This window comes from Excalfactoria chinensis, chromosome 19 (genome assembly GCF_039878825.1).
Source record: "Excalfactoria chinensis isolate bCotChi1 chromosome 19, bCotChi1.hap2, whole genome shotgun sequence".
Lineage (NCBI taxonomy): Eukaryota > Metazoa > Chordata > Aves > Galliformes > Phasianidae > Excalfactoria > Excalfactoria chinensis.
This window is the reverse complement of record NC_092843.1, coordinates 7,967,711-7,995,268: the sequence shown is the minus strand read 5'-3', so window position 1 is coordinate 7,995,268 and position 27,558 is coordinate 7,967,711. Positions and strand designations below refer to the sequence as shown.

The 27,558-nt window shown below is 40.0% G+C and overlaps 1 protein-coding gene across 5 annotated transcripts in view; it reads left to right on the top strand.

Annotated features, from left to right (window-relative positions):
- NF1 (neurofibromin 1) overlaps positions 1-27,558 on the top strand; it is an 84,255-nt gene continuing 56,697 nt past the window's right edge. For 3 of the 5 annotated variants that reach the window (XM_072353788.1, XM_072353791.1, XM_072353786.1), the window contains exons 1-22: positions 1-326; positions 7,029-7,172; positions 8,370-8,453; positions 10,542-10,732; positions 12,912-13,018; positions 13,278-13,345; positions 13,574-13,649; positions 14,198-14,355; positions 14,998-15,171; positions 15,639-15,761; positions 16,072-16,146; positions 17,024-17,155; positions 18,106-18,150; positions 20,113-20,247; positions 21,399-21,512; positions 22,093-22,172; positions 23,520-23,643; positions 25,062-25,205; positions 25,629-25,875; positions 26,179-26,252; positions 26,395-26,478; positions 27,090-27,530. In XM_072353788.1, coding sequence (XP_072209889.1) covers positions 267-326; positions 7,029-7,172; positions 8,370-8,453; positions 10,542-10,732; positions 12,912-13,018; positions 13,278-13,345; positions 13,574-13,649; positions 14,198-14,355; positions 14,998-15,171; positions 15,639-15,761; positions 16,072-16,146; positions 17,024-17,155; positions 18,106-18,150; positions 20,113-20,247; positions 21,399-21,512; positions 22,093-22,172; positions 23,520-23,643; positions 25,062-25,205; positions 25,629-25,875; positions 26,179-26,252; positions 26,395-26,478; positions 27,090-27,530 — 2,880 coding nt within the window. In that variant the 5' untranslated portion in view covers positions 1-266. The remainder of the gene's footprint in view (positions 327-7,028; positions 7,173-8,369; positions 8,454-10,541; positions 10,733-12,911; positions 13,019-13,277; positions 13,346-13,573; positions 13,650-14,197; positions 14,356-14,997; positions 15,172-15,638; positions 15,762-16,071; positions 16,147-17,023; positions 17,156-18,105; positions 18,151-20,112; positions 20,248-21,398; positions 21,513-22,092; positions 22,173-23,519; positions 23,644-25,061; positions 25,206-25,628; positions 25,876-26,178; positions 26,253-26,394; positions 26,479-27,089; positions 27,531-27,558) is intronic. The other 2 variants (XM_072353789.1, XM_072353787.1) reach the window with 1 other exon arrangement.

Sequence of the window (27,558 nt, the reverse complement as noted above, 5' to 3'; positions counted from 1 at the left end):
TGCCCGCCGCCGTGTCTCGGCGCTCCCCCTGGCGCGGCGGCCGTGGCGCTGCTGCTCGGGCGGGCGGGGGCGGCCTGGGCTCCCGCTTCCGGTGTGGTGTCATGGCGGGCCCTGCGCGCTGATGGCTGCGGGGAGCTGAGGGCCCCGGAGCGCGCCAGGGATACGAAGAGCTCCCCTCGCCCCGCTCCTCTGCCGCCGCCTCCCCCGCCCCCCCTCCCCCCACCGCGGGGATCCGCCCCCCGCCGCGGCCGGGCGGGCGGGGGGACATGGCGGCCCACAAGCCGGTGGAGTGGGTGCAGGCCGTGGTGAACCGCTTCGACGAGCAGGTAGAGGGGGCGGCCCCGGGGAGGGGGAGGCGGCGCAGGGGTCGGGGGGCCGGGAGCGGGCGAACGGCGGGGGAGAGCCGCGGCCCCGGGGCGGGGGTCTGCCGAGAGCAGCGCTGCCTGCCGCCTCTGCTCTTCTGCTCGGGCCCGGCTCGCCCGGCGCCGATGGAGCGCGGCCCGGCGCCCCTCGTGCGGGTCCGTGGGCCTGGGTGGAGCCGTGCCCGGGAGTCCAGTGGTGCTCCCGTCTCCGGGCCTGGCCACGGCCTGGGGCCGCCTCAGCCGCTGCTCGTGTAGAGCAGGGGGGGCCGAGGTGCCCGGTTCTGCCTCAGCTCTGCTCTCACCTCTCCCAGAAACGTGTTCGTCTTTTGTGGATGCCGCCGGGGTTTCTGTCTCTTTCCATCATCTTGTTCATCGGAAAGGAGTAAAGCGTCTCAAACGAGTGTAAGGAGGGCGGCTGGAGAGCTGCTCAGGCAATTCTGCCTTCTCCATCACTTAACGGTGAACATGGGTGTGAAATTTCACCCCCGGTGCGGGGAGCTGTTCTAAGGGATGGAGCAGCTCCCCAAGCTGTGGCAGTGAGGGATATTTGCTTCTGTTTACAAAAGCCAGTGTCAGCAGCTGAGAGAAGGGTTTTCTCAATGGAAGAAGGAGAGATTTGTAGGCCTTGGACTTTGTCTCTGATCCACATGAAGAAACTGCTTACTGGGATTAGGTGGCGTGACTTCCCAGCAGGGCTAAGCCTGGTGCTTAAGCTTGGCGTTTTTACTCCCAGGATGCTTTCCTGACACGTAAGTGTGCGCTGGGTTGAGTCTGAGAGGTCGGTTTCTGTTGTGTCTCGTTTGTCTGTGCTGTGAGCACATCCCTCATGGCACCAAAGGCACTTCTCTGAGGGCTCAGCCCAGCACTGGGTTAAAGCATAGGATGGGTTCTGAGCCCTGGTTTTTGTTCACCTGCCTGAGCCGTGTGTCCCTGATGGTGACGCTTGGCTTTGGACAACCTGTGGAGAGATGGCAGCTTATCTGCATGGAAATAAGCTGCTCTATTTTACATTTATTTTAAAACTGCTGTGAATGAAATTTAAGGAAAGCTTTGTCTATTGACTTTAAAACGATGCAGATTTTTTATATACATTTTGGACATGGTAGTTGCTTGGCCAATGTACTCTCCCTGCTTTCCCCTCCCCTTCCACACACCACCTTATCTTGAATCATAGGTGATTTTCTCCGTAGGCTTTAAAGGCTTGGTACTAATTATTTTCCCAGTATTGCTAGAATATGTTTCTTTGTGTACTGGTGTTAAAAAGCCCAAGGCATTGTCGTTTGCTTTGTTATGTATATTGTGGAACTGGGCTTGCCAACATCTGTTAGGAGTTAAGAACTTGAGCTTTTAAAACAGAAGTATTTTTCTGCACATTTTACAGAATAATTGCAGCAAGGTATGTGGGAGGAATCCTCTCCTGACAGGAAGGAAGCTGCTCTGCTTTTTGAGATGCTATAATATTGGAGTTGCAGGGACAATCTACATCAGACTCAGTTTTGACTGTTGTGCTCATTGGATAGTTTTGATGATGGGCTTTATTTGCAATATTTTAATCAGTTTATTGAATGCTTTAATCAGTGCAAATATTTTTTTACGCATTATGAACTAGTGAATGAAGCAGCGAGGCGATATATTAATGTCTGTTTTTTATCGGAAGTTTTCACGTTTATTAATTGCAGTTCAGGTCTCAGTTTGGTTTCTCTTCCCGCTGCCTTGCCTTGCCTGGCAGTGATCTTTGGGTGGAAAAGTGTCTCTGTTCTTAAAAGAATCCTCAAAGGGCAGCGTTCTGCTGCTAAATGAATTCTGAATCAGTGGTGCTACTTACATGCTTCTTGTAGCTGCTGACTTCTGTGTCATTACTGGGTAATCATGTGCTTGTTAAGCTGTTGACTTATGGCTTTGATCGCTCATTTGAAAATTAAGTTTTAATTAATCAAAATGTGCTGGATGCGGTGCGTGTCATTTTAGTGATGATAATGCGTTTTTGAGCCCTTGCATAGTGTGTCTGCCCTTCTGCGTGCAGGACCTTTAGATGCAGCACTGAGGGAGCCAGAATGCCACTCCACGTTATGTTATCATCCGATTTGAGTAAGGAAGGGGAGTTGTGTTGGTTTAACTTGTGAGTTGTTTTGTTTTCTGCAGGGGAGAGGACAAATGTTTTCAAGGTTTATTCCTTCTTTTACAGAGGAAGGAAATGTAACCATCTTCCTCCAAAATGTACAGACAGTCTTTTCATTCATTTTAAGACAGATGAACAACAAACTGATCTGTACTGAAAACAGCCAAAATCAGTGCAGACCAGTTTGTTCTTGTCTACTCTTGTTTATTGTTTTAAACGACGCTTTAACCAAAATCTGCTTTTGTGTGCATGATTCTCGGCCTACAATGAATGGCAAGCATAGTTTTATGAATTAACCAAGGGCTGACTGGCTGGATGCATTTTTCCAAGCTAGTGCCGGTTTTGCCCATCTGCACTCAATTCTGACACTTCAGCTGCTGCAGCGCGCTGTGTTGAGCTACCCTTGAAGACTGCTTGAAGGTTTCAGCTGGTGCAGGAAGAAGCGATTGTACGTGTGAGATTAGATCCCATTTCTTGTACAGTGCATTCACAATCAATTAAGATGCTTTGTATGTAGCAGCTATTAATATATTTTTCCAAACTTTCATGCGCTGGGCGGAAATAGGCTGCAGTAGCACCGGGAATCTGGGCTGTGCTTTAGTGAAGATCCCTTATTTCAGACATGTCCAGGAATTTGTAAGAATAAAATGGTCTCTTTTCTCCTTTGGAAATGTTCACTTTCAATTCTATGTGCTGTAATTTTTTAGAGTTCTTTAATGCGTTACAACTGAAGTCAATGGAAGGCTGATGCAGCGGTGAAATCACAGAATCACAGAGGTGGCTCTGCTGCACTTAGCAAGGAAATCTCGCTTTAACACAGTTAAATCTGGGCTGTCTTAAAGACTATCAGATAGAAATATCGATCCGGTGTAAACGTGTGGTAATTTAAACAATTATGATATACTTCAATGGAAGAAGCCCTTTATTCTGTAGGTTATGGTTTAGTCTCCCCATGCGGAGTTTGAGATATGATTACTTTCAGTTAAGAAAGCTTCTATGAAAACTGAATGCCATTAGGAATGATCCCCCCTTAACTTTCATTAAAAGGCATTACATTAAAGCAGATCTTCCCTCCTCCTGTTGCTTCTCTCTGTGGCATTTGAAATCTGTACAGAATTGCAGACCCAAAGAAGCACTCGCTGCAGGCACTGGCTTTGTGTTCTTCATTGTTGTTTTTCATCTGAGCTTGTTAAGAAACCACTAGTAGTAAGAAGTTCATATTTGAAGGGATTTCAAAGTAATTTGTGTAAGTTGTGCTGGCCGTGCTGTTGGGGCGCAGTGGGGCCCTTTGCTACAAGGAGGACCAGGCTGTGCAGAAAGTGGAGTGATTTTTCTGCAGCTACTCTGAAAAAATATTTCAGAGGTCCTGCGAAGCAAACTGTGCTGTGGCACTGGGCTGGCTTCAGCACGGAGCTGCTGCTTCCTCTCTCCCTAACATAAACCTGAAGCAGCTTTGGTCTTACCTTGCTAAACCAGCGTATGTAAAGTGTTTCTACAGAGCTGCTGTTGTGTGCAGATGTGACCTGCAGAACAGCTGCAGGAATGGCCCACGTGCAGCAGATGTTACCTGTGTCCATTCGTCAGCTGCTGAAAAGCAGCAAAGTGGTTTGATGATCCTTCCTTGTTTAAGTAGGGAAATAGGCATCTGATCATGGTACAAACCCTTAGTTAACTGTTTGAAAATTTTAAGGGCAGCGTCTGTAAACTATTGTTGAAATTCCCCGTTCTTCAGAAGGCTCAGTTATGAGGTACTTCTACTGAATTCAGACTTTTTAGAAGGTGGTGCAGTGCATGTTTATAGTTTCAGAGGGAGATGTCTGTTGATTTTTAACTGGTGATGCTGAAGAAGTAATGGTGCTGTGTATGCTTTCAGTCTCCACAATACAGCTGTGCATTACAGCCTAATGAAGAAGTTCCAATAAACTTTGAAATGGAAATTGTAGGTATATTTTTATGCTGTTAAGAATGGCACTGGTGGCTTTTGCTCTGGATGTTATGTTTGGTACTTACTCCTGATTTGCTTTCCTAGTATGAGCAGTACTTGGAATACGGGATTACTTCTGTTCTGAATTCAGGATGTGGAGGGGCTTGTATTCTCTTACTGCATCTCTTACTGCCACTGTCAGGCTCAGCTATTTAATGGCTTTTCCTTGTTTATGGCAGCAAGATTCTGTTTCGGTTCATCTTAAAATATTTAGAACTTGATAGCTGGAAGGATTCCAGATTCAGTCTACATATATTTGATTTGCCAGCTTCATAAAGGAAAGCCAGTCGTGTAGCAAAATGCCATTTTCCCCTGTCCTTTGTAGGTGATCTGACACCTAAATCTGGCTTTGTCATACTGCTGAGAGGAAGGCGGGTTGTATCATAGCACACCTCTGTGTGGGTTGTGTGTGTCCCAGTGCTCTTCATAAGGCTGCTGACTATTGCATCCTACTTTAATGGTGAGAACAGTTGAATGAGAGCACAGTGACCATCCTGTGCCAAGCTGGGATGAGTTCAAAATGATGCCTGTGTTCATGCTTGGAAACTCATGTTATATAGAAGCCTTGTGCTTTATTTCCTGGTTTAAATAAAAGCTGTACATGTTATCCATTTCCAGTCTGTATTTTTCCTAGAATAACATTTAAGAAAGTAAGGGAAGGTACTTTGGACTTTTCTTGTGAGGTTCAGATTGGATTTTGTTATGGAAGCTGAGTAGTTTCTATCTGCTCAGCGCTGCGTTTCGGTTGGGTGCAGAAAGTGCTCCAGCATGTCAAAGCACAGAGGAAATAGCTGAGGAATCTAAAAAAAATTCCATGCTAATATTTCCTTTTTGTGTAGCTTCCTTTTTCAAAAGGCAGTATAAAAAGCAGCTTTACTTCTAAGTGACCTTGCTGCAGTGGCTGTTGTGGCAGGAAGCTTCAGAAGCGTGTAACGCGATGTTTCCATTGCATGGCAGCACGCAGAACTGGATCTGACACGCTTCTTGGAGAGGCACTTCTGAGCTGTCCCATCACTCGGTGGTATTGAGCTTTCCTGCCGTTGTCAGCACGGACTTCAAAATTTCAATAAAAGTACGAGTAATGCCGAAATTTTTAATTAAATGTATCTGTCTTCCACTAATGACTTCCGAAAATATATTGTAAAAATAACATCTAGCAATGAAAACAAAGCCTGAGTCATAAATGCTTTGATGCGCCGTTTCCAGTTCTGAAATGAACATGCTGAAACGCACTGCACTGCTGGAAGCACCGCGCTCTGGAGGTCAGGATTGTGTGAGGGGTGGAGGTGTGTGCGGCCGCAGCTGCCCCGCAGTTGTGCAGGTGGCAGCGATGCTGCCTGGCCGTGTGCTCAGGGTGCAGTGCTGGGCTTGGGGATCCCAAAGCCACTGACCTGACCAAGGCGTTCCTCAGGGACCTCCTTGGTGGCATTTACTGTGTCTGCTTCTGGGACGGGCACCCAGTGTGGCACTGCAGTCATTTCTGGATGCGGACAGTGGCGGTTCTGATCATAACCTGTGGTACCCAAAAGAACCAATAGTTGGACTCTGGCTGAACTGCAATTTATGTGGAGAGGAAATTGCTCTCAGGCATAAAAGCTAGATAGTGTGCTAAAGAGGTGCATTTCCCTACAAATGGGAGGTGTGGGTGTAAATTGGTTGTGTTTAATGATGAGATCAGAACTTGGTAAGAAAAATGTTTCAAGTTTTGCATTCTTCATTACAGTTCTTGCAAAAACAGTGTGGTGTTCATTTTGAGCTATTGGTCCTTCAGAATACACCCTTACTGGGAGCTCCGGCCAGCATTAAAACTAGTGGCGGCATTTGATTAAAGTTTCTGTGGATGGGGAATTCCCAAGTCATACTAGGAAACAGAAGTGACACATAATGTATGGAAAGAGACGCCAATGCTGATTGCTTTTTTGGTTCCCATTTTTGATTACTTTATAAAAATCCTCAGTAAAATGAATGTTTACGGATTATTGCTTTTCGCGTTGTGTGATGTTTTGTAACTGACTGACTGCGATGCAGAAGCAGAGGGCAGTGGCTGTGTGCTTGGGAAGTGACTGCTTTGTGACCCTGGAAAGATCTGGGTACAACATGAAGGATGTTCTCACTTTTGTCCAGTCATCTTATAACTCTGGAAAAGCTGCGCTTCAGCCTAGCTGTCAGTGTGGGGTGTTGAAGGGGGTGACGTGGGGCTCCCTGTCCTTGAGCTCTGCCTGCAGCTGAGGCTCACATTGGGCCCCTGGGGCTCCTTCTGGGCATCCCTGAGTTCCAGGCAGGGGTCACTTAGAACTGCCCTGGTCTCCTTGCAGCTCACCTCCCTCTGTACACCTTCACCTTCATCTCCTCTTGTTTTGGCTTGCTGATATTACCATGGTGAAGACGTCTCTAGTAGGAAGAGAAGTGCAGAGAAACTGAAATAATCCATTTGTTGTGGATTTGTTGTGTCTGTTTGATAGAACGTGTTTTAAGGTTGTTCCTGGTGTCTTACTTAATCCATCTCTAATGATGTAAATTTCAGTGCAAGAAAGCTCATACATACTACTATCTCTATTTGTAGCTTCCAATAAAGGCCAGCCAGCAGAATACACACACCAAAGTCAGCACGGAGCACAACAAGGAGTGTCTCATCAACATTTCCAAGTACAAGTTCTCTCTGGTCATCAGTGGTCTCACTAATATTTTAAAAAATGTTAATAACATGGTAAGTTCTCTCATTTTGGATTGCTGGATGATTCTCAAATGATTTTTATTTATTCACATTTGCATATAGCAAAGAGTCACTGAAGCTCAGTCAATATGTTGACTGCTTTTTACTCTTACGTGCTTTCTTTTCATGCAATCACATTCAGCAACAGCACTGTGTCACAAGTGAAGGTGGGGAGATAGCTGTGGCGGAGAAGTCCAAGGGAGGGTGGTGGTTAAGGGAAGTAGTACTCTTATTCATGGGAAGGGTCTGTAGCTGGAAGGGTTGTAGGCAGCTAAGGGAACAGTCCTCTGGGCCGCTGAACAGTATTTAAGTACAAGCTGTGCAATCTGGTGGGATGCACCACTTGCTGGGAGGTGCTTTCTGTTGCCTGGAAAGGTGCTGCAGGTGGAGAAAGCTACTGTGCAAATCAGTGTTATTTGTAAAGGTATTGAGAAAAAGGTCTGTAGGGTTTGCATTCTGCCAAAAGTTGCAATTAGTTTTGAGCCAACCGCTTGAGCAGTGTGAAATGTTTGAGGGGAACCTGCTTTGGACAGCTTTAAGTTGGTTGTGGACTCTGGCAGTGGTATCCATACAGTTCTGGCTAAATCTTTTCTGCATTGTTCTGCTGTCTTCGTATTGTTGGAATCAGCCACTACCAGCAATACAATTGGGTGATAGCTTAAATGCTGGATGGATCTCTACCTCCATCCTGGTTCTGAAGTGTGGCATCTTTTTGGAGTCTCGTGTTTCTTCCTGTGGTCTGTGGCAAATTTAGCAGCACTTGAATAAGCTTGTAGATATAGATTTGTTGCAACATCATTTCTGTTAAGTAAGAAGTTGGCAATGAAATACATAATTGGAAAAGAGTCAGCAGTAATTGGTACCAAAATAGTTTCTGAAAAGGTGTAACCTTCATTTCTGAATAGTTTACAGGTCTGATGAAGGCAAGGGGCTGCAGTGCACCTCCGCTCTTATTCTGCAGTAACTGCTTGTTCTGTATTAGATTTGGCACTGCAAACTAAACAAAGATATTTCTTCAGCAATAGGGTTTTGATTTCTTATTTTAATCAGTTTATTATTTTTTTACTGGCTACGTTTCTGAACTTCACTTTAGAGCAGTAAAGGAGCCATAATTTTCTATGCAACTCTGTAATATTAATGTGTTACAAGTCAAATTTGTGCCACTCTGATGCATATCCTTTATTCCTCCAGAGAATATTTGGAGAAACTGCTGAAAAGAACTTATATCTGTCTCAACTGATTATCTTGGATACACTGGAAAAATGTCTAGCAGGGGTGAGTAGACTTGGATAAGCCTGGTATCAAGTGAGTTATGAGAGAATAAGTCAAGTGCCTGCCTGTCAGTTATTACTGGTACAAAGAATAAAACTCGGCTCATTTAGAGCAAAGTAGAATTAATGCTATTTTAAAAAGACTAGAATTTTACATATGTGAAAGTTATTTGCATAAGTGATAAATTAAGGATTTGTGGGCTGTTTTTCCTGCCTAAATTTAGTGATAGTGATTAGAAATATTTTTCCATCTAAATAGATTCAGGCAAACCCGTGAACTTGGCCTTCTCACTGCTCAGCTGATTTCTGGAGTTATAAATAATGATTTTCATGTAGTAGTTTGTTAGAAAATTTCTCACAGCTGTATTCTGTGAAGCAGATGCAACCTGGGGTAACAAGGGGAACACAGGTAAAGAATTAGACTTGGTTATCTAGCTTAGCTAGATTTCCTGCAGGACTATGAATGCATGTGCCACATTCCACTTCAAGTCTCTTGTGAGTTTCATTTGGTGAAGTAATTTTATTTCAGTTTTGTGTCATTGCACTTATAGTAGAAACTTTGCTATCACTACTCTAAAACTTACTTTTGCAGGTGCTTCCTAGTTTACATCAATTAACTGTTCAAACTTCCACTGGGAGTCTGGTCCCGGGCTTCCAGTCAGAGCTGTGCTGAAAGGCAGTTTGCTGTTACCTTTGGGATGTTGACTGTTGTACAGCTTACTGTGCTAAACTGTGTAATTGCAAAGCCAAATTTCACTGTGAAAAAAATTTGCAAGTCTGTGGTTTATTTCTTTAATAAGAAAGGGAGTTTTTTAAAGCTGTGTTCCTAGTTGAAAATCATGAAATGATATAAGCTTCTTGCTGTTTCTCTGTTTTTGAAAGTTCTTTCTTTATAAGGTAATAACTGTTGTGATTCGGTTTGTCAGGCTTATAGTAGCAAAACAGTGGATTCATCAGAATTCACAGAAGGTCCAGGTAAATGCATTTTGCATAATAAAGTACGGCTGTAAGAGCTGAAGTAAATACCTCCTTGAGTTCATTTTCCATCTTTCATATAGCAAATCAGAGGAGACCCCCCAAAACCTGTTTAATTTCTGAAATTGATTTCTTTAAAATTTTCTTTCACACATTTTGCATGAAACATCAATGCTGTTTTTTTTCCTGATATATGATAATACTTGAACAGCTTAAAGATATTCTGGGTGCTTCTTGCATTGTCCATTCAAATGAGAACAAATTGAGCCAGTATATGTATAGTAAGGCTGAGCCAAAGTCCTACACAAAGAGCGTTGTGTTCTGTGATATCTTCAGACTTATTTCTTGCTCACTGTTCTTGCTCAATGTTTCATCAAGTTCTCATGGCAACAGAGCTCAGGTCAGCAAAGTGGGAGTCTCTGAAACTTCCCAATTCCCTGTGGTAAATTCATTGGTAGAGTTTGAGAAAGCTTTAATGTTGACCCTTCTGTTAAAACTTGTTCTTACTAGAGCAAAGTTTCACTTCAGATTCTTTAGTAAATAGTTTCCTTATGTCTCATGCTGTACAAACTGGCAAAAATTGAAATTTTCTTTTACAGGAAAGTTGAGACACTTTCTGACTCTCGTAGAGCAATTCCAGGGAAGAGGAACAGAGAAGCACCTCTTTTTCAGTTCATTTAAGAAAATATTTGCTGTTTAAAGTGTAGGGGTCAGAATACTGTCCAAAAGGGAAGTACGGGTCTGTGCCCTTTGGGCTACCATTCTAAGTCATCAGAGTTAGTGCTCTACGTATGTTGACAGAGGACATTACTCAGAAAGGTAATATAATTTACTTCAGAAGAGAATTTGATGTTATTTGATGGTATTGGTTGACTTCACATTCTGCATATTTCGGAGACTAATTCAAAACTGTGACGTGGTTTGAATGATGCAGATTATTGTTCAAATGGGAAGAATCCTTTTCTGCGTAGCTTACTTGCGCCGTGGTCAGTGGTAGCATTGCAAGTGGGATTTGAAATCCAGATTCAAGTCCTGTGCTACTAGTGGCAGATGCTTCATTTTTTGCTTTCAAACCTAGAAAATTGAATATCATGAAATACCAAATGTTTATTTTTAGCAACCGAAGGATACGATGCGACTAGACGAGACTATGCTGGTTAAACAGCTGCTGCCAGAAATCTGCCACTTCATCCACACTTACCGTGAAGGGAACCAGCATGCAGCTGAACTACGCAATTCTGCCTCTGGGGTTCTTTTTTCTCTTAGCTGCAATAACTTTAACGCTGTGTTCAGCCGCATTTCCACCAGGTAGGTGTTTCAGTAGCTCCACTTAGCCACTGTGTTAGAACACCTGAAAATAAGTGCCTGGAACATTGTTCATCAACTGCAGCCTTTCATTTTTGAAAAATGTTTACTGTTTAAACAGTATTTAGTGAAATTCCCTCTGCATTTCTTACTTGACTTTCACGTGAGAAAACGTACCTGTTTCGTATCTGTTCTGGGTTACACTCAGCTTACTTCTTGAGTTGTGCTTATTGTTCTTTTTTACTTGCTTTTGTAAGTCCAAGTTAAATTCTGTTGTAAAATGGAACAGTGACTGAGAGAAATGTATTGCTGTAGGCTGAAGTTGAATAACCTGTTGTGGATGTAAAGTGTTGTGGACAAAAGAGATACTGAACATAATGGTCTGTATCCATTTTTAATGAATTTAGAATAGAATTCCAGGTTGTCCACAGCTCTGTTGGAGCCCCAGGGCTCCTCCCCTTCCTCACTTTTCCTGCTTGAAGGTTATTATGTTAAGCTTTCCTTATGCCTGAGGGGGCAAAAGAGCTGGACTGGAGCGTGGTTTGTTAGTTGTTGAAGACCCATTTGTCTTCTGACAAAGAGTTTCTCACACAGCATTTACTGTAAAAATAACATAATCTTTTATAGTATTCCAAGTTTCCATCTATCCTTTGCTCTTCTTGCTGTGCTCCAGGTCTTTCTAAGATTCAGCATTTGACAGTGATATTTCTTGAGAGATTTCTGAAGTGGCTTACCTCTGATCACATGTTGTTACAGCCAATGTAATTTGTAGTGTATTACGAGTACATTTTGCACACACTTCTATTGCTGAATAGTAATTAATATGCCAATTAATTGAAACAAAGATTTACATACTCAATGAAATGTGAAGAATATCCCTTTTAGAAATAAAACTGAAATAATTTATATGACTTTTTGTGTATTTTAAAACTTGAAAAGAGCCTTTACTTAAATAACTGCTTCAAGAGCATAACCTTGGCAGCTAATATGGAGGGTGTAGTCTTACTCAGTAGGTTAATTATGTTCTGTTGCTTGTGGAAAAGGAAACAATTTCTATTGCTCCTTTTATAGGAAATATTTTTCAGCTTAGACTTTCAGACAGTCTTTGGGTTTAATCTGTGAATCCATACTTATTCACGTGTGTGCAGCATGGCTTACTTCTCAAGCTGTAAAATTCTTCCTAGCATCAGTTTGACCGTAACGCAGTGCTTTTCCCCCCAACCTGTTTTTCTCTTCAGGATGGTGTGCACAGAAATAGTTAAATACTTGACCAATTGTTGCTGATCTCCACAGGGGTCAGCTTTCCGACAGTTAGCATTGCTGATCTTTTGACCTGTGCTTCCTGTTTAGGAATGTTTCTAGGCCTTGTACAGCAGCTGGGGGATTTTTGGCACGAAAAGCACTGCAGTGGGGACCTTCCCATTCCCAGCGTGGGCTGTTAAGTTTCCCTGGCGTTGAAGAAATGAAGAGCTGCTTTTGTGTGTAGTACTAGAAATTGCATTCCTTGTCGAAAACACATCTGTAGCTTTGGAACTAGACATGGCGATCTAATTTGTGAGAACATATGATTTAGTTATTAGTGACCTGGTATCTGATGAGTTGCTCAGTAGGTTATCCGGTACAACACTAAGAAGAGGTGCCATTGGATTTAGAATGGTACAATTAAACTTCATCCTGTTCTTTTGCACCAAATAACAGGGACCTGCTTCAGCTTACAGAGCATGATTGTAGCTCCCTTCTGTGCTATTAACTGGCATCAGTCATTGTTTTACTGTAGAGAAATTAGCTGGGGCAAGACTTGCTGCTAAGGAACGGTAGTCTAAAGGTGTCATGACTCCATCAAGTGAATAATTTGGATGAAAAGATTACAGCTACAGTATGGGAGATAGCAGGCAGCTTTAGTCAAATCTTGGCTGTAAACAAGCTGTCACCAGATGATACTGGTGTCTTGTGGGACTTACCACTGGTATTTTTGGATCTATTCTCAGTATGAGGCTGAAACACTTAATTTTGCAAAATCTGTCTTTTATTTCTACACCTGGATAAGTTTATCTGAGAGGATCATACGAGATGTGGAGATTATTTATTATCCCGCTGCTCTGCAAATGTATAGAATTGTAGGTGTATGCACACACCTATCTGACATTGTATGAAGAAGTTAATTTACTTTGCATATTTTTAGATTGCAGGAACTGACAGTTTGTTCAGAAGATAATGCTGATGTTCATGACATTGAACTTCTACAGTACATCAGTGTGGATTGTTCAAAGCTAAAACGACTCTTGCAAGGTATGATGGGAACCTGTTTTTTGAAATATTTATGTCTGAATGTGTTGTTAGAGATGACACAACGATATTGATACATTCAGCTTTTTCTTCCTTAGTCCAAATATTCTATACGTTTTTACAATCTACTTACAAGTATCCAAGTAGCTTTAAAGTATTGATTTAAAAAGTGAGGCTTTGCATTTCACATTTTTAATAAATGTCCTTTGCAGCTTTTCAGAACTAAGTTTCTCTTTAATGCAGAGATGTTTTACCTTTACAGAGACTGTATTCAAGTTCAAGGCCCTTAAGAAAGTAGCTCAGTTAGCTGTTATCAACAGTCTTGAAAAGGCAAGTACTATTAATTTTCTGTTTCATTGCTTATTTGCTGTTTTTCTGTAACTTAAAAATATATGTAATTCAGAATTTTATTGTAAAAATATGCATTGGTGCTTCCCTTTGATGCAAGAAATGTTGAGTTATTAAAAATTAAGACTAAAATCTTTATTTAAATAGTTAATTTCAGAAAATATGTTTTCTTAAGCTCCGGACTGTAAAGATGTTCTGTGTTATCTGCAGGCCTTTTGGAACTGGGTGGAAAACTATCCTGATGAATTCACAAAGCTGTATCAAACACCACAGACTGATATGGCCGGTGAGACATTGCACGTTGTTCAAAAGTTGGTTTTAACTTTTTTCTGTTAAGTCATGAGGGGTTTGCAGATATTCTTAGTTGGTTTTGTTTTCCCACAAGGCATCCCCACATTCATTTTGTCTTTTGTTCCTTCTTGTCCATCCTGCGTGTCAGAACAAATTTCTGTCAGCCTTTTTCAGGGCAGCAAGAATATATTTCTGCTTCCTTTCCTGTCCCAACTTCTAAAGAGATTCATTTTGTGGTTCACAGCACAAAGAAATAGAACCCCAAAGATGCAAAGTCTTCACATGTGTATTTTTTTTTCTTGGTACACTAAAAACAAAAAATGTTAGAGAGCATCAGCTGTATTTATCTTCAGTCCAAAAGGGATGAAAATGAATGTTTTCTGATAAGCCCGGCTTTAAATGGCTCCCGTTTTATGTTGGGTAGCATGTTTGTTGTGTGCAAAGCAGAACTTTTTTCTGTGTAGGCAGAGATATCACTGCTCTCTTATTCCTGTCTTTTCGTAATTAAAATCAGTATTGAACTTGAGGTTATATTTTATGCAGATTGTGCAGAGAAGTTGTTTGACTTGGTGGATGGCTTTGCAGAGAGCACAAAACGTAAAGCAGCGGTGTGGCCACTGCAAATCATACTCCTGGTCCTGTGTCCTGAGATAATTCAAGATATTGCAAAGGATGTGGTAGAGGAAACTAAAATGAACAAGGTAAGAAAAGAAAATTATCTTAATTCTGAGTTCTAGATGATGCTTGTCTTTGTTTATTCTGTATTCTGTTTTATTACGTCTTTTATATCTCAAGTGTATTAAAATTCCATGTATAGATTTCTTCACCCTTCTCATGTTCTCAACTGGTGTACGTTCTTTAATTGTCAATAATTCATGCAGCTAGTATGTACTAAATAATGTCATTTCAAAACTTGCCTGTTTGCTTAGAGACTTGAATCCCAGTGTTGCAGTGCCCTTGTTTCCACCAGTAGCAAGCTTAGCACTTCTTGCTGCTCTGTGTTGTACCATTCTAGGTTTCTGCAGTGTGTGTAATGTGTGTTCTGTAATTGCAATACCTGCAGAAGGAGAATTTGATGTAATTGCAAACATTTCTATTACAAGGAAACAATCATCTAATTTTATTGCATTCTGGTTGCCCTAGATGGTCCAACATGAATGTGTAATACAGATAATGCTTCTCAAAAATGCTGCATCAAGTTGTTTTTTTGCAAAATATTTTGGTATTTGTGATTTCTATTCAGGAAACACAATGTTATTTGGTTTAACGCTTCAGTTTCTGAAAACTCAGATCACAGATTACCAAAGGTCTGGTGATAAACGTTACCCATTTGAATTCTGCAGAAACTGTTCCTGGACAATCTCAGGAAAGCACTTGCCGGCCACAGTGGGAGCAGACAGCTGACTGAAAGTGCTGCTATTGCTTGTGTTAAACTGTGCAAAGCATCTACCTACATCAACTGGGAGGATAATTCCGTCATTTTCCTACTAGTGCAGTCCATGGTAGTTGATCTTAAGGTAAAACTGTGTTTCCTAGTTGCACTGAAGAGATTTAAATTTTAAATCCTCAAACTTCCCCTTAAATGAAATCCATGGTGTTCTTTAGGGAATGTTTGTTGTTTGTTTGTTTTTTTTTTTTTAATTGCAGCATTTGATTGAGTTGTTGCAATTCTTAATTTCACTCCCTTTTTATTTTTGTTAATGCCCTGCTTCTTCCTCCTGAAATTCTGCATTGTTTTCTTCATTTAGTGCCCCATGGCTGAAGCCATGACATTTGGGTCATTTATTAACTACTTCAATGCTTCCCAAAGGTGCCATGTCACAGCAGTAGATATTGATAGATACTGTTGGAAAAGAAGTGTAATTTTTAGAGTAGAATACATGCTCGTTTTTTTCCCCCCCCCATGTGATGTATTGAAAGTAGACAAGAATAATCTTGGTGTCTCTTTTTTTTCTTCTTTCTTTAACAAAAAAAATGTTCATAGAATTTGCTGTTTAATCCAAGCAAACCTTTTTCAAGAAGCAATCAGAATGCAGATGTAGACCTTATGATTGACTGCTTAGTTTCATGCTTCCGTATAAACCCGCATAATAACCAACACTTTAAGGTGAGAGCACAACGTTCTGGTAAGTCATTCTCTGCATGCTGTCAGTGACTTGTAAATTATCAAAGATGTGCCAACAACAGCTGGGAGTTGGTAAATAATTTCAGCTGTGTAAGTGTCCCTTAGTGATACATTACTTTGTGTTTCTGTAAGTCTTTTCTTAGCCGGTTAGAGTTTCTTATTCTCGTGTCTATACATTTGACACTTTTGTCAGTTTAATTAAAAGGCTCCAGTATGTTATTCAGTGTGATATGAAAGGTGTCAGAGAAAAAATGTGTCCATAAGTGGCTTTTATGTATTATTTTCATTGCAGATCTGCTTGGCACAGAGTTCCCCATCAACATTTCATTATGTATTAGTAAATTCACTCCACCGAATAATCACAAATGTAAGTTCTGGAAGTGTTTAATTAGCCCAGCTATCTGTGGTTTCTGTTCAGATCTATAGCTACCTATAAAATACAATTTAAATCCGTGCCACAAGAGTTGCTTGTTAATAGCCAAGCATGTGCAAACAGTTTGCATTGTCTGCTGGTTGGATTCTCTGTTTGAGAGGTTTTCCTCATCGTTGTGAAAATGGAACCAGTCAGTGCTGAGCAACCAGCCCTACTGACTTTATACATAATGTTATTCCAGTTCGTTTATCCCAGCATGATAATGAGAACCCTGTGTTTAACCAAAAAAATTATTAGGCATTTTGGCAAAGAGAGAAAAATGTGCTACTGTAGAAAAAACTGTGGATCTGATGGTGTATCTGGTGGAAAAATAAGGAAGTTATTTTGAGTATAGTTATATTGCTATGATATTTGTACATTTTCAAATTAATGCTGTTTTCTTATGATTAATATGTTGAATAATACAGCTTTTCAGATGTTATCAAGCACTTCGAGTATAATTTTTCTACTTTGTTTAGTGTATAAGAATGAGTTGAACACATGTGGAGCATTTAAAGTATTATCAAGCTCTCTGTATCCTGAAATCTACTCTTGTTTCCTGAACTTTTAGAGTTCATGTTTGTTCAGAAGGAGAACTGCAGTAAGCAGCTAACTTAGAGGCGTTGCACTGTTACAATTCATTTAAGACTGAAATGAAAAACTAACGTATCAGCAGTAGTGCATTAAACACTCATTTGTTTTATAAAACCTCTTGTAACTTTTAGAGATCTAAGATAATTGTGTAATCAGTCCCAGAATCACAGATAAACTGTAACATAACTCATATTATTAACTAGTGTATCTGCTGAGCATTTCTGTGTTTTCCTCTTAGTCTGCATTGGACTGGTGGCCCAGGATCGATGCTGTGTACTGCCATTCCGTGGAGCTTCGCAGCATGTTTAGTGAGACACTTCACAAAGCTATTCAGGGCTGTGGGGCACATCCAGCAATTCGTATGACTCCGGTAAGACTTTTAAGAAGTTGGTAAAACACAAACCTATTGCTTTCCCATGTCTCCATTCCATTTTGGCTTTTTCTTCATTAACTTTAGACTGGAAACTAGAGGGGGGAAGAACATGACAGTCCAAAAAGCAACAGAGAGCCATACATGCTCTGTGAAATTTCCAGGTTCTGGTGTATTAGCAACCTGTTCCTGGGCCTTAGTGATATATGTTTCTCCAATTATTTTTCATGCTGCTTTTGACCTGGCAACGTAGAAGTATTCTGTAGCTGTCCTCTGTAGCTAGCCATTCATTTTAAGCTTCCTTGCTGTGTGAATAGCTAGATATTATTTCCATTTCTGTTTAACCTGAAAAACAGAAGCATTCTGTATGTGAGGTTAATTTCTGAAAACTGGAATGCTTTTACCATGATTAGCATGACTGTTACTTCATTTTATTTGTCTTGCTTGCTTTCTGATGAGCAAGTTGACTGTTTGGTCTTGGTGACAGCATCAATGATAAAGATCTTGCAACCGTTGTGAAATGAAGTCAGTTTTCTTGGTTGTCTTAGAAAAAATTTTGGGTAAATTCAGATTTGTAGTTCATCCAGATTTATTCAGTAAGTTCTCACACAACCGCATTTCCTTCTGATCTTTCTGTGTAGGACTCTGGATGTGTCAAGTTAGCTCACTGATGTTCTGAATTGTGTCACAGTGTGTTGGATGTTTGTTTTTAGAAGGCCTAAAATTATGCATGAAAATACTCCTATTGGGCTTCTAATATGAAAGAAAAACGAGCAAAAAATACTGTTAGTTGAAAGCTACAACTTGTTTAACTTGCTTTTTACATGTGTATGTTCATCTGTTGAGAAAATAGCAGGGGTGTTGTAGTGTCAACTCTGACATTGATTGGTGGTGCTTTGTCTTCTGCTTCTTATTTTCTATTCTTATTGGCTGCTGTCGCTCATGGTCAGATGCCAACCAGTCACTGTTTTGCATGGCAGTGGGCCTCTGTTGCTGTAAGTATGACCCATAGTAACTACCGCAGAAAAGCCTTTCGTTGCTCTGACTTTTCTGTGCATAGTTACCACTGCAGTCACATCACTTCATCTCGGACACAAAAGGTGGCATGCTTTCCGTGGAGCACAGGACTGGAGGAGACCACTTCTGCTGGTCTGGCTGTTGCAATGTCATCCTTTACACAAACTTGTTTCATTGGTAAAGGCTTTTTGTTGGATCTGTTCTGTTCTTACTGCCCTCTACATTTCCATCACAACACTTTGCCAGAATCTCCCAGCTCTGTGGTTAGAACTGTTTTCTAATTTCCAGCCTAAACTTATTTATGAGTAACTTTATCCCCATGTGTTCTTGTTCCAGTGTTGTCTGCTAGCTTCAGACTGGTGTTTATCCCCTCCAATGTCTGTGCAGACAGTGGTCATGTCCCTGTCTTTAGTTTTGACAGTGTGAAGTAAATAAACACTTCACAGAAGCTGATCAGCTTCTTTTACCATGTGTCTCTTCTCCCCTACTGTAGCAAACTCAGATTTTGCACAGCCTGAGTTAGCTCTACTAGCATAGTACCGATTTCTTAATCAGATACTTGTACTAGATTGTATTCTTTTTTTATATATACTGGCCAGAAAAATAGTGCGAGCTTTGAGCATTTCTTTAAGAATTACATACTACAATATTGTACATATACTTAACTTGAGGATGAATTTGAGCTGGTTTATTTTACTGTTCAAAATTAGAACTTGTTCTTTGTCTTCACTAAGGTTATTCATTAATGTTTGAGACTTTATCAAATAATAAATTAGAGAAAATAATTGAAAAGCTGAGTTTCTAAAGTGTTCTGTCCTGTGCTGAATATCCACAATATTTTTTTGTACCGTTTACTCTCGACTGTCTTGGTAGCAGTAGGCACAAACAAATACTAGCTTATTCCCTGGTGATGGAGTTTAAAATTAAGGAAAATATAAATTCTGTACATTTACTGGAGAGAGATGAAAATCTTCTGTGTTGTTTGAGCATTCTGGGGTCTGGTTAATGCGATACATTGCGTATTCTTTTAATACATACAGAGACATAAATGAATGTTTTCACAGGCATAAGCATTTGTCCATATTTCTGATAAGGTGAAGATGCTGCAGTCGTTTGGTGTGCAACAAGGCTGATCACGTTGAAGTGTTGTGCACACTGTAGGATTGAAGCATAGTCTCAGTTTTGGAAATCCTTATGATGAGTAGCATCCATACACACTGACTGCACAGCCAACACTGTGTGACTGCTGTTAATTGTATTGGTCATATTGCTAACTGTTGTGGGAGCAGCAGTGCTGGAACACGGTACAGTTCACATGAATCCTTGATCCAAACCTTACAATGCCCTACATTTCAGATAAGGACATTGGAACAGTTACTGGTTTTTCAAACGGATCTAGCGTTTTTTAATGAAAAGATGCAATGTGTACCTTGTGAGAACTGAAAGACACAGTATTTTTCAGACATCACGTAGATGAAAATGCCTTCATCCAGACTGTAACTATGACAGAAAACAGTGTGTGTTGCTTTGGGGGAAATAAATAAATAAACAAACAAATAGATTCCCTACCCTCTCATGTGTTCAAGCTTACTTGAGATCTTTCTTTTTCCTCTCAGAACAGTTGAAATTACTCTGAATTCTTATTATTTCTTCTGTACATTTTTCACTTTGTCTGATGTAGAGCTTTTTTTAAATCACCTGCAGCTCACTAAAATATTTATTAGATAAACTTTAAAGATGTAATAGTGGTAGCATATGCATATTTAATGGAGGATTTTTAAGCAGAAGTCCATGCAGCTGTACTTGAGTGAACTGAATATACTTTTTAACTCTTTCGTGAGTCATAGTTAATATAAACAATAATGCTTCATAAGCTGTTTAGTTGTAACTACTATGTATAGTACCTTACTGACAATAACTGTGCCTTTTCCTCCTGTCAGAGTCTTACATTTAAAGAGAAAATGACAAGCCTTAAATTTAAAGAAAAACCTACTGACTTGGAAACCAAAAGCTACAAGTTCTTACTGTTATCCTTGGTAAAACTGATCCATGCTGATCCAAAGCTTTTGCTGTGTGTAAGTATATTGAATATTTCATTCAAATAGAATTTTGTTTTGAAGTTTCTAAACAAATAAAAATTACAAACATACACATGACATCCGGGCAAGTATTCTTTAAAACAGATATGTAAAATTGCTTAAGATTCATTGTACTGGTGTGAAAGAGAACTGTAACGTACTGAGCCTTATGTTTAAAAGTGCTTTCTTGTGAAGTCGTGTCAAAGTGAATATTCTGTTCTTTGTTATCTGTGACTCTGTAAATCTCGTACATCACATCTGAAAGTATTGAAGTAAACTGAGTATTGATCAAATGTCTGCATGTGAAGGGCATAGGAATGCAGCGTTGCCAAAAGTAGGGTAGTACAAGCAGTGTGCTAAACATTTTCCTTTTGTCTAGTCTGTTTATTGTTTAATTTAAATGTGTTTCTATTATGTCAAAGATAAAATATGCATGGAGTGTCTTGGCTGCTCCACTATTAATGTGGAAATCCCCTAGTTTACAGAATCACAGAATTGTAGGGGTTGGAAGGGACCTCTAGAGATCACCGAGTCCAACCCCCCTGCCAAAGCAGGTTCCCTACACCAGATTGTACAGCTCAGCGTCCAAGCGGGACTTGAATATCTCCAGAGAAGGAGACTCCACAACCCCCCTGTGCAGCCTGTTCCAGTGCTCCGTCACCCTCACCGTAAAGAAGTTCTTGCACACATTCTTGAAGAACTTCCTATGTTCCAATTTATTTCCATTTCCCCTTGTCCTGTCTCCACGTACCACTGAAAAGAGACTGGCCTCACCACTATGGCCCCCACACCTCAGATATTTATAAACCTGGATTAGATCCCCTCTCAGTCGTCTATCCTCAAGGCTAAACAGACCCAGTTCACTTAGCCTTTCTTCATAGGGGAGATGCTCCAGTCCCTTCACCATCTTTGTGGCCCTTTACTGGACTCTTTCCAAGAGGCCCCTGTCTTTCTTGTACTGGGGAGCCCAGAACTGGACACACAGTACTCCAGATGAGGCCTCACCAGGGCAGAGTAGAGGGGGAGGATCACCTCCCTCTACCTGCTTTGGTTTAGTTTAGTTACAAAACTGTTGCTTATCAGTCAGTAACATGGTCAGTCATTGACAAGCTTTGCTTCTTAAACTTGCTTTCCTTTTTGCTATTTAGAATCCAAGGAAGCAAGGGCCTGAGACACAAGGCAGCACGGCTGAATTAATTACAGGCCTTGTACAACTCGTTCCGCAATCCAGCATGCCAGATATAGCACAAGAAGCCATGGAGGTAAGAGGTGAATGTTCTATATGCCAAATGGTTAGTACAGGCTGTGCTAGACAAATCAAGGCTTTTCTAGAAGCTACAAGGTATTGATTAACTATGAAGTTGTGTCTTAGGGATGTGTCTCTATTGATCCTTTTCTAAATGTCTCCTGCATTAAAAAGTTTTACAGGAGAGACCTAGAGGGCAAATTTTAAAACATAGCTATTCAGATTGCCAGTTGATGACTGTTCTAGACTTCCTGAAACATTTTGTTCTGCCCTGTCGTTGATCAAACAGAGTTTGGCAGTTCCTGTGTTGCGCTCTGCACAGTGCTGTTGGACTTGTACTGTCTTGTGAACTATCACCAAAACTAGGACAAGTAAGCACTTAACAATAGCTTCTGGCCATTATCTATCAAAGCCTTTGGTTGTGCGGGGAATAGTTACAAAGAGGAAAGTATTTGCCTGTCCTTGGTGAAGAGATTTAACTGAAGAAATCTCGTAGTCACCACTAGAGGCTTGTGTATGTAGGATTGCTTGGAGTAATATCTTCAGTAAATATTAAAAACTTACCTGAAATGAGATGCTGTTCTGTTTGAATTTAGGCCTTGCTTGTTCTTCACCAGTTAGACAGCATTGACTTATGGAATCCTGATGCACCTATAGAAACGTTCTGGGAAATTAGGTAAGTAAACTTTGTAAGTAAGAGGAATAGGTTTTGATCTCTCTTCTTTTTTGCAATAGCTGTAGGTAGTTCAGGAAAGCTATGTAATATCAGCATGAATTGCCACTATTAAAGTATTTTTCTGGTGACAAAGTTGCATCTTCCTTATGCAATTTGAATTCTAACAAAAATATCTGCAAGTGTTTTGCAGGCTTTCTTATTGATTCTCTTCAGCCTGCTGTAGCAATGATTGTTGATATAAAAAGTTAAAGGCTTTACCCCTGCATGGAAGTGTTTATCATTTGAATTCTGTTTTATTCTGTGTGGACTGAGGGAGGGTAATGCTAAGGAGTTCTAGAAGTGTGGATTTGCTAATCTTGACTTTGAAACCCTCACCTACAGAAGGTAGTAGTTGACCCTGACCTCTGGTCTCCATTTGTCTTTCTCATGTGTTTAAAGAATCTTTATTGGTAAAATTGTCTTGCTTCTTGTAACTTTACAGCAGCTGTTGCAGTTGGTTTATTGGAGAACACTAAGGTAACCAAAGTTCCAAAAAAGTCAGTTACAAAAGAGCTGAACTGAAGACTAGGAGCTTGTAAACTCAGAATTCTAAGAACTGCATGAGCTGACCAACTTAAGAAGGAAATTTGGTGATCTCATCTGGTTTGGCATAGGAGGTTGTTTTGGAAGAAAGGGTACTAAAGTCTAGGTGATGCACATTGACTAGCATCAACAAATGGGCCTGCATGACTACTGGAGGTGGCTCTAAGGGCTTATTATGGGGTAGTTTTGGGGCTGAGTCCTACCTAGTTGGGCAATAACAAACTCATTACAGTAATTTCTAGTAATAGAAATGAATCTGTGGTCTGTTCGGGCTGGGGGAAAAACCCTTTAAAATTGACACTAATTTGGACCCTTTGGCAGTTTTAACAGAGAGTGTGAGGCCTGAATGGATATGAAGAAGGAACATCCCTAGATGTGTTCCTTCCAGAACAGAGTTGAGACACGTTATCAGAGCAGTGTAGGTAAACTTGTACTGCCACTGTCTGTGCTGTATCTGTTCTGTGGATAAATGGAGGACTTCTGAATCAACAGCCCTGGAGTCTGGACTTCTAACAAGTACCCAAATTGCTTAACTTCCTCTAAGGAACTACTGAGGCCATTTGGGTGGTGGGAAGGGTCAGAGGGGATTGTGTCATTTAAAGTACACACCCATATTATATCTACTATTGAAGTTAAAAGAAGATGTTAGCACATCTATAGGATATTCACGCTAATTGTCTATTTCTATGCAAAATGTAGTAATATCTTTTTCAAATATTTTGTTATTAGATGATAAAGTTAATGCTTCCTTTCATTTTGCTGCAGTTCACAAATGCTTTTTTATATCTGCAAGAAATTAACCAGTCATCAGATGCTCAGCAGTACGGAAATCCTCAAGTGGCTGCGAGAGATTCTCATCTGTAGGAATAAATTTCTTCTAAAAAATAAAGTATGTAAATAGCCGTTTTGTCACTCCCTTTATTTATTAAGTTATTTTTATGATTGTAGGGGTTGTAGTAGCTACACTTGTACTTTCTGTTTTCTGATTTGCACTAAGAGAAAAATGCTTTGTCTTCTGTCATCTATGACAGAATGCTCTGTGAGACATCTGTGAATAGAACCCTTAGCTGAAGTTAGGGTGAGGATTCAGCTACATATATTGTTTTACTTGCCCTGAAAATGGTTTTCCAAAACCTCAGTTATTTCTAAGGAGGCGATGCCCTATGCTTATTTCCCTAATGCAGGGGAAATATTCTGCAAGAGGAGAGAAAGAAGATGGTTATGAGAAAATGTACTTCACTGATCTTTTGTTCAGACGTGTCCTTGAACTTACCTTGCTTCCTTCTAATACTAAGATACTTTTTCTGAGCTGAACACACTTTGATCTCTGTACTTGCTAGAATTAAAACCAGACTTTTTAAATTCAAGGCCTACTACTGCAAATAAAGTTGGGTTTTTTTTTTGTGTTTTTGTTTTTGTTTTTTTTTTCTGTCTGGTTTGCGAGTAGATGTATTAACATGAGAAGATGTTATGTGTGATACGTGACATGCTTAAAGAGTCCATTGTACCAAGAGCGTTTTTATCTTTAAATTAACTTTCTTCTCTTTTCAACTTGGGTAGCTGTGTTACCCAAGACTTTGAGTTTGCTTTGATGCTGAGTGGTAGACTTTTTCCTTTATCTCCAACTTAATGTACATTTGTAAAATCTGATCTCACAGGAATATAGGCATTCTGGCTTTTTGTGAATTCAGGAAGGCTTTAATGTTTTGCCTTGAAGCAGGAATCAGCTGTCTTTGAGACACAGAGTGCACTTAATATTATAATTCTGCTATCAGCAGAGAAGTACTTAGTTGTTAAAAATCATTCGTAATGCTTATAGGATGATTATTAATATCAATATAAGAGAAAGAAAATAATTGTTACTAGAGCTCTGCTTCATGTTCTCAGTTTCTACTTTTTATGTTAAAACAAAGCGTATAGAAAATTTACAGTGCTGCTGAACTTGGCTTCTTTAGACTTAATTACACTGCAGCTGTAATCATGTTGGTATGTGTTCTGTGGAGTAAAACCAAGAAACCTATTGGGATTTCAAGAGGCCCAAGGAAGGGAGAAAAAGGTATGATGTACTTACTTCAAGGTGATACATTTTGAAGATGGTTCTCAAAATACCTCGTGTTCTTAAGGGAAAGTATAATTCTAAGATATTATTTATATGGGTGTATTTATAAGGTTGTTTTAGAGCACCAGTGTGAAAGATACACTTTAAATTCTGGGGAGCTTTTCCCCTTCATAAGGTAGAGCCATGTACTGAACCATACTGTTTCAAAATATAAGGTGGTTTATTATTTTTCTTTCCTTTCTTCATAGCAATCAGACAGAACTTCCTGTCACTTTCTCTTCCTTTATGATGTTTCTGGAGGTGGAACTAGTCAGATGTCTCTTGACCATGAAGAGATGCTGCGCTGTGCTCCTGGAGCCACCCTCAGGAAAGGAAAAGGGAATTCATCCATGGTGAGTAACATAAACCTGAAATCTCACTTTTTAATGTATTGCAAACAGTTGGAATATACTGCAAAAGGTCGTAATATCAAACATTTCAGTAAGGTATGCCATTTGACAGGCAGGGTTTTCTGGTCTACTGTTTAGCTGCAGGAAAAAGTGAACATGATTTTTTTAATATCTTCAGTGAGCAAAAAAAATTGTTTTTTTAGCACACTATTTTTGTGGGACTTCCATAAGTACATGATTGTCTTTATGAAAGTAGTTTCTTGCCACTTGGTTTATGCAGTGTCATATACAGTAGAGTTTTGATCTTGGTTAGGATTGTTTATTCTTCTGGAATTAATTTGAAAAGGATCTTGGATAAAGCTAAATTTTAGGAAATCTGACGTATTCCTAGGCAATGTTACCAAATTTGGCATTTTGTTTCCCAAGGAAAGTGCAGCAGGATGCAGTGGAACACCTATTTGTCGCCAGGCCCAAACAAAATTGGAAGTCGCCTTATACATGTTTTTGTGGAGTCCAGATATTGAGGCCGTCCTTGTTGCAATGTCCTGTTTCCGTCACCTCTGTGAGGAAGCAGATATCAGATGTGGAGTAGATGAAGTTTCAGTTCATAATTTTTTGCCAAACTACAACACTTTCATGGAGTTTGCGTCTGTTAGCAACATGATGTCAACAGGTAGGGATGATGAGTCTGGAGAATATCTTTCCCCTTGGGTAGTAGAACTGTTGGGACTGAAGTTCTTTACTATAGAGTCTTGATTTGAGTGTAACTCCTGCTTTCACTGAAATAGGTGGAATGAAGTGGGAGTTGGGGCTTGTGATGATTTGAAGGTATAAGAGGGAGAATCTTTTTTGAGACACTTTTTAAGGAGTTCTTGCTAATTTAAAAATTACTTGTTTGTCATTACTTGTGTTTACATCATGTTTGATGTAGGTAGCTTTTCAAAAACCCGTTTGATAAAAATTCTGTTCTTTGTAGGGAGAGCAGCTCTTCAGAAAAGAGTGATGGCTTTATTAAGACGCATTGAACATCCAACCGCAGGGAACACAGAGGTAAACTTTCTTATAAACTTGTATGCATATCTGTTGGTTTTGTTGGTTTTTCTTGTTGTTAGTTGGTTTGGATTTTTTGAACACAGCAAAAACTGTTGCTTCAAGTAGTTTTGAAGTTAAATCTTGATATGTCTTATTTTAGGCTTGGGAGGATACACATGCAAAATGGGAACAAGCTACAAAACTAATCCTTAACTATCCAAAGACCAAAATGGAAGATGGGCAGGTGACTATGATTTTTCCATAGGTTCAACACTTAGAAATTCAAAGTAAATACTTAAATTTATGTATTTTAAGGAATTTAACTTAAATTTAGGCATCTAATTCTATAAGAGGATATAAGTTCCATGACAGTATTCCAGAAATCAATCCTCTGTGGTCACTGATAAGAGAAATAAATAATTTTACTTAAATTGCTGCGTGGTGGATGGAGTCTGAACTTATGAACTAAAAAGAATTCTCTGAAGTACTACTAGAGAAATTGTGCAATCCTTTCCACTGAAAGGTTGATTTTCTTTTTTTATTTTTATTAAGGAACAAAAAAAACTGCTGGCAATTATGACTTAAATATGCATTATCCTGGTATTCAGCAGGGAGTCATGTAGACAGTACTCTGTGGGCTGTTTTTAGCCTTGCTTTTTCAACTTCTCAAAAAAATAGTTCTCCCAGATAAATTTCTTTTACGACCAAAATAAGCTGCAAAAGGCAAATCTTAGAAAGTTGTTGAGACTGGAATTTTAAGTGGCAGGATTTGTTATGCAATACTTTTAAATTCTGATCTCTCTTTGTTATTTTTGTTTAATTGAAGAGATTTCATCTTGAGTTGTTCTTTTTCAGGTTACTGAAAGTCTTCATAAGACAATTGTTAAGAGACGAATGTCACACGTTAGTGGGGGAGGCTCCATAGACTTGTCTGACACAGATTCTCTTCAGGAATGGATCAACATGACGGGATTCCTCTGTGCTCTCGGAGGAGTGTGCCTACAGCATCGTAGCAATGCAGGATTAGCAACCTACAGTCCACCCATGGGCCCAGTCAATGAGCGTAAGGGCTCCATGATATCTATGGTATCCACTGAGGGAAATGCAGAGACTCCTGTTAGCAAATTCATAGATCGATTATTGACTTTGATGGTCTGTAACCATGAGAAAGTGGGACTACAAATACGGACTAATATTAAAGATCTGGTGGGTTTGGAGTTGAGTCCAGCACTTTATCCAATGCTATTTAACAAATTGAAGAATACCATCAGCAAGTTTTTTGATTCTCAAGGACAGGTAAAGTGTTGATTCCTTTACATTTGTA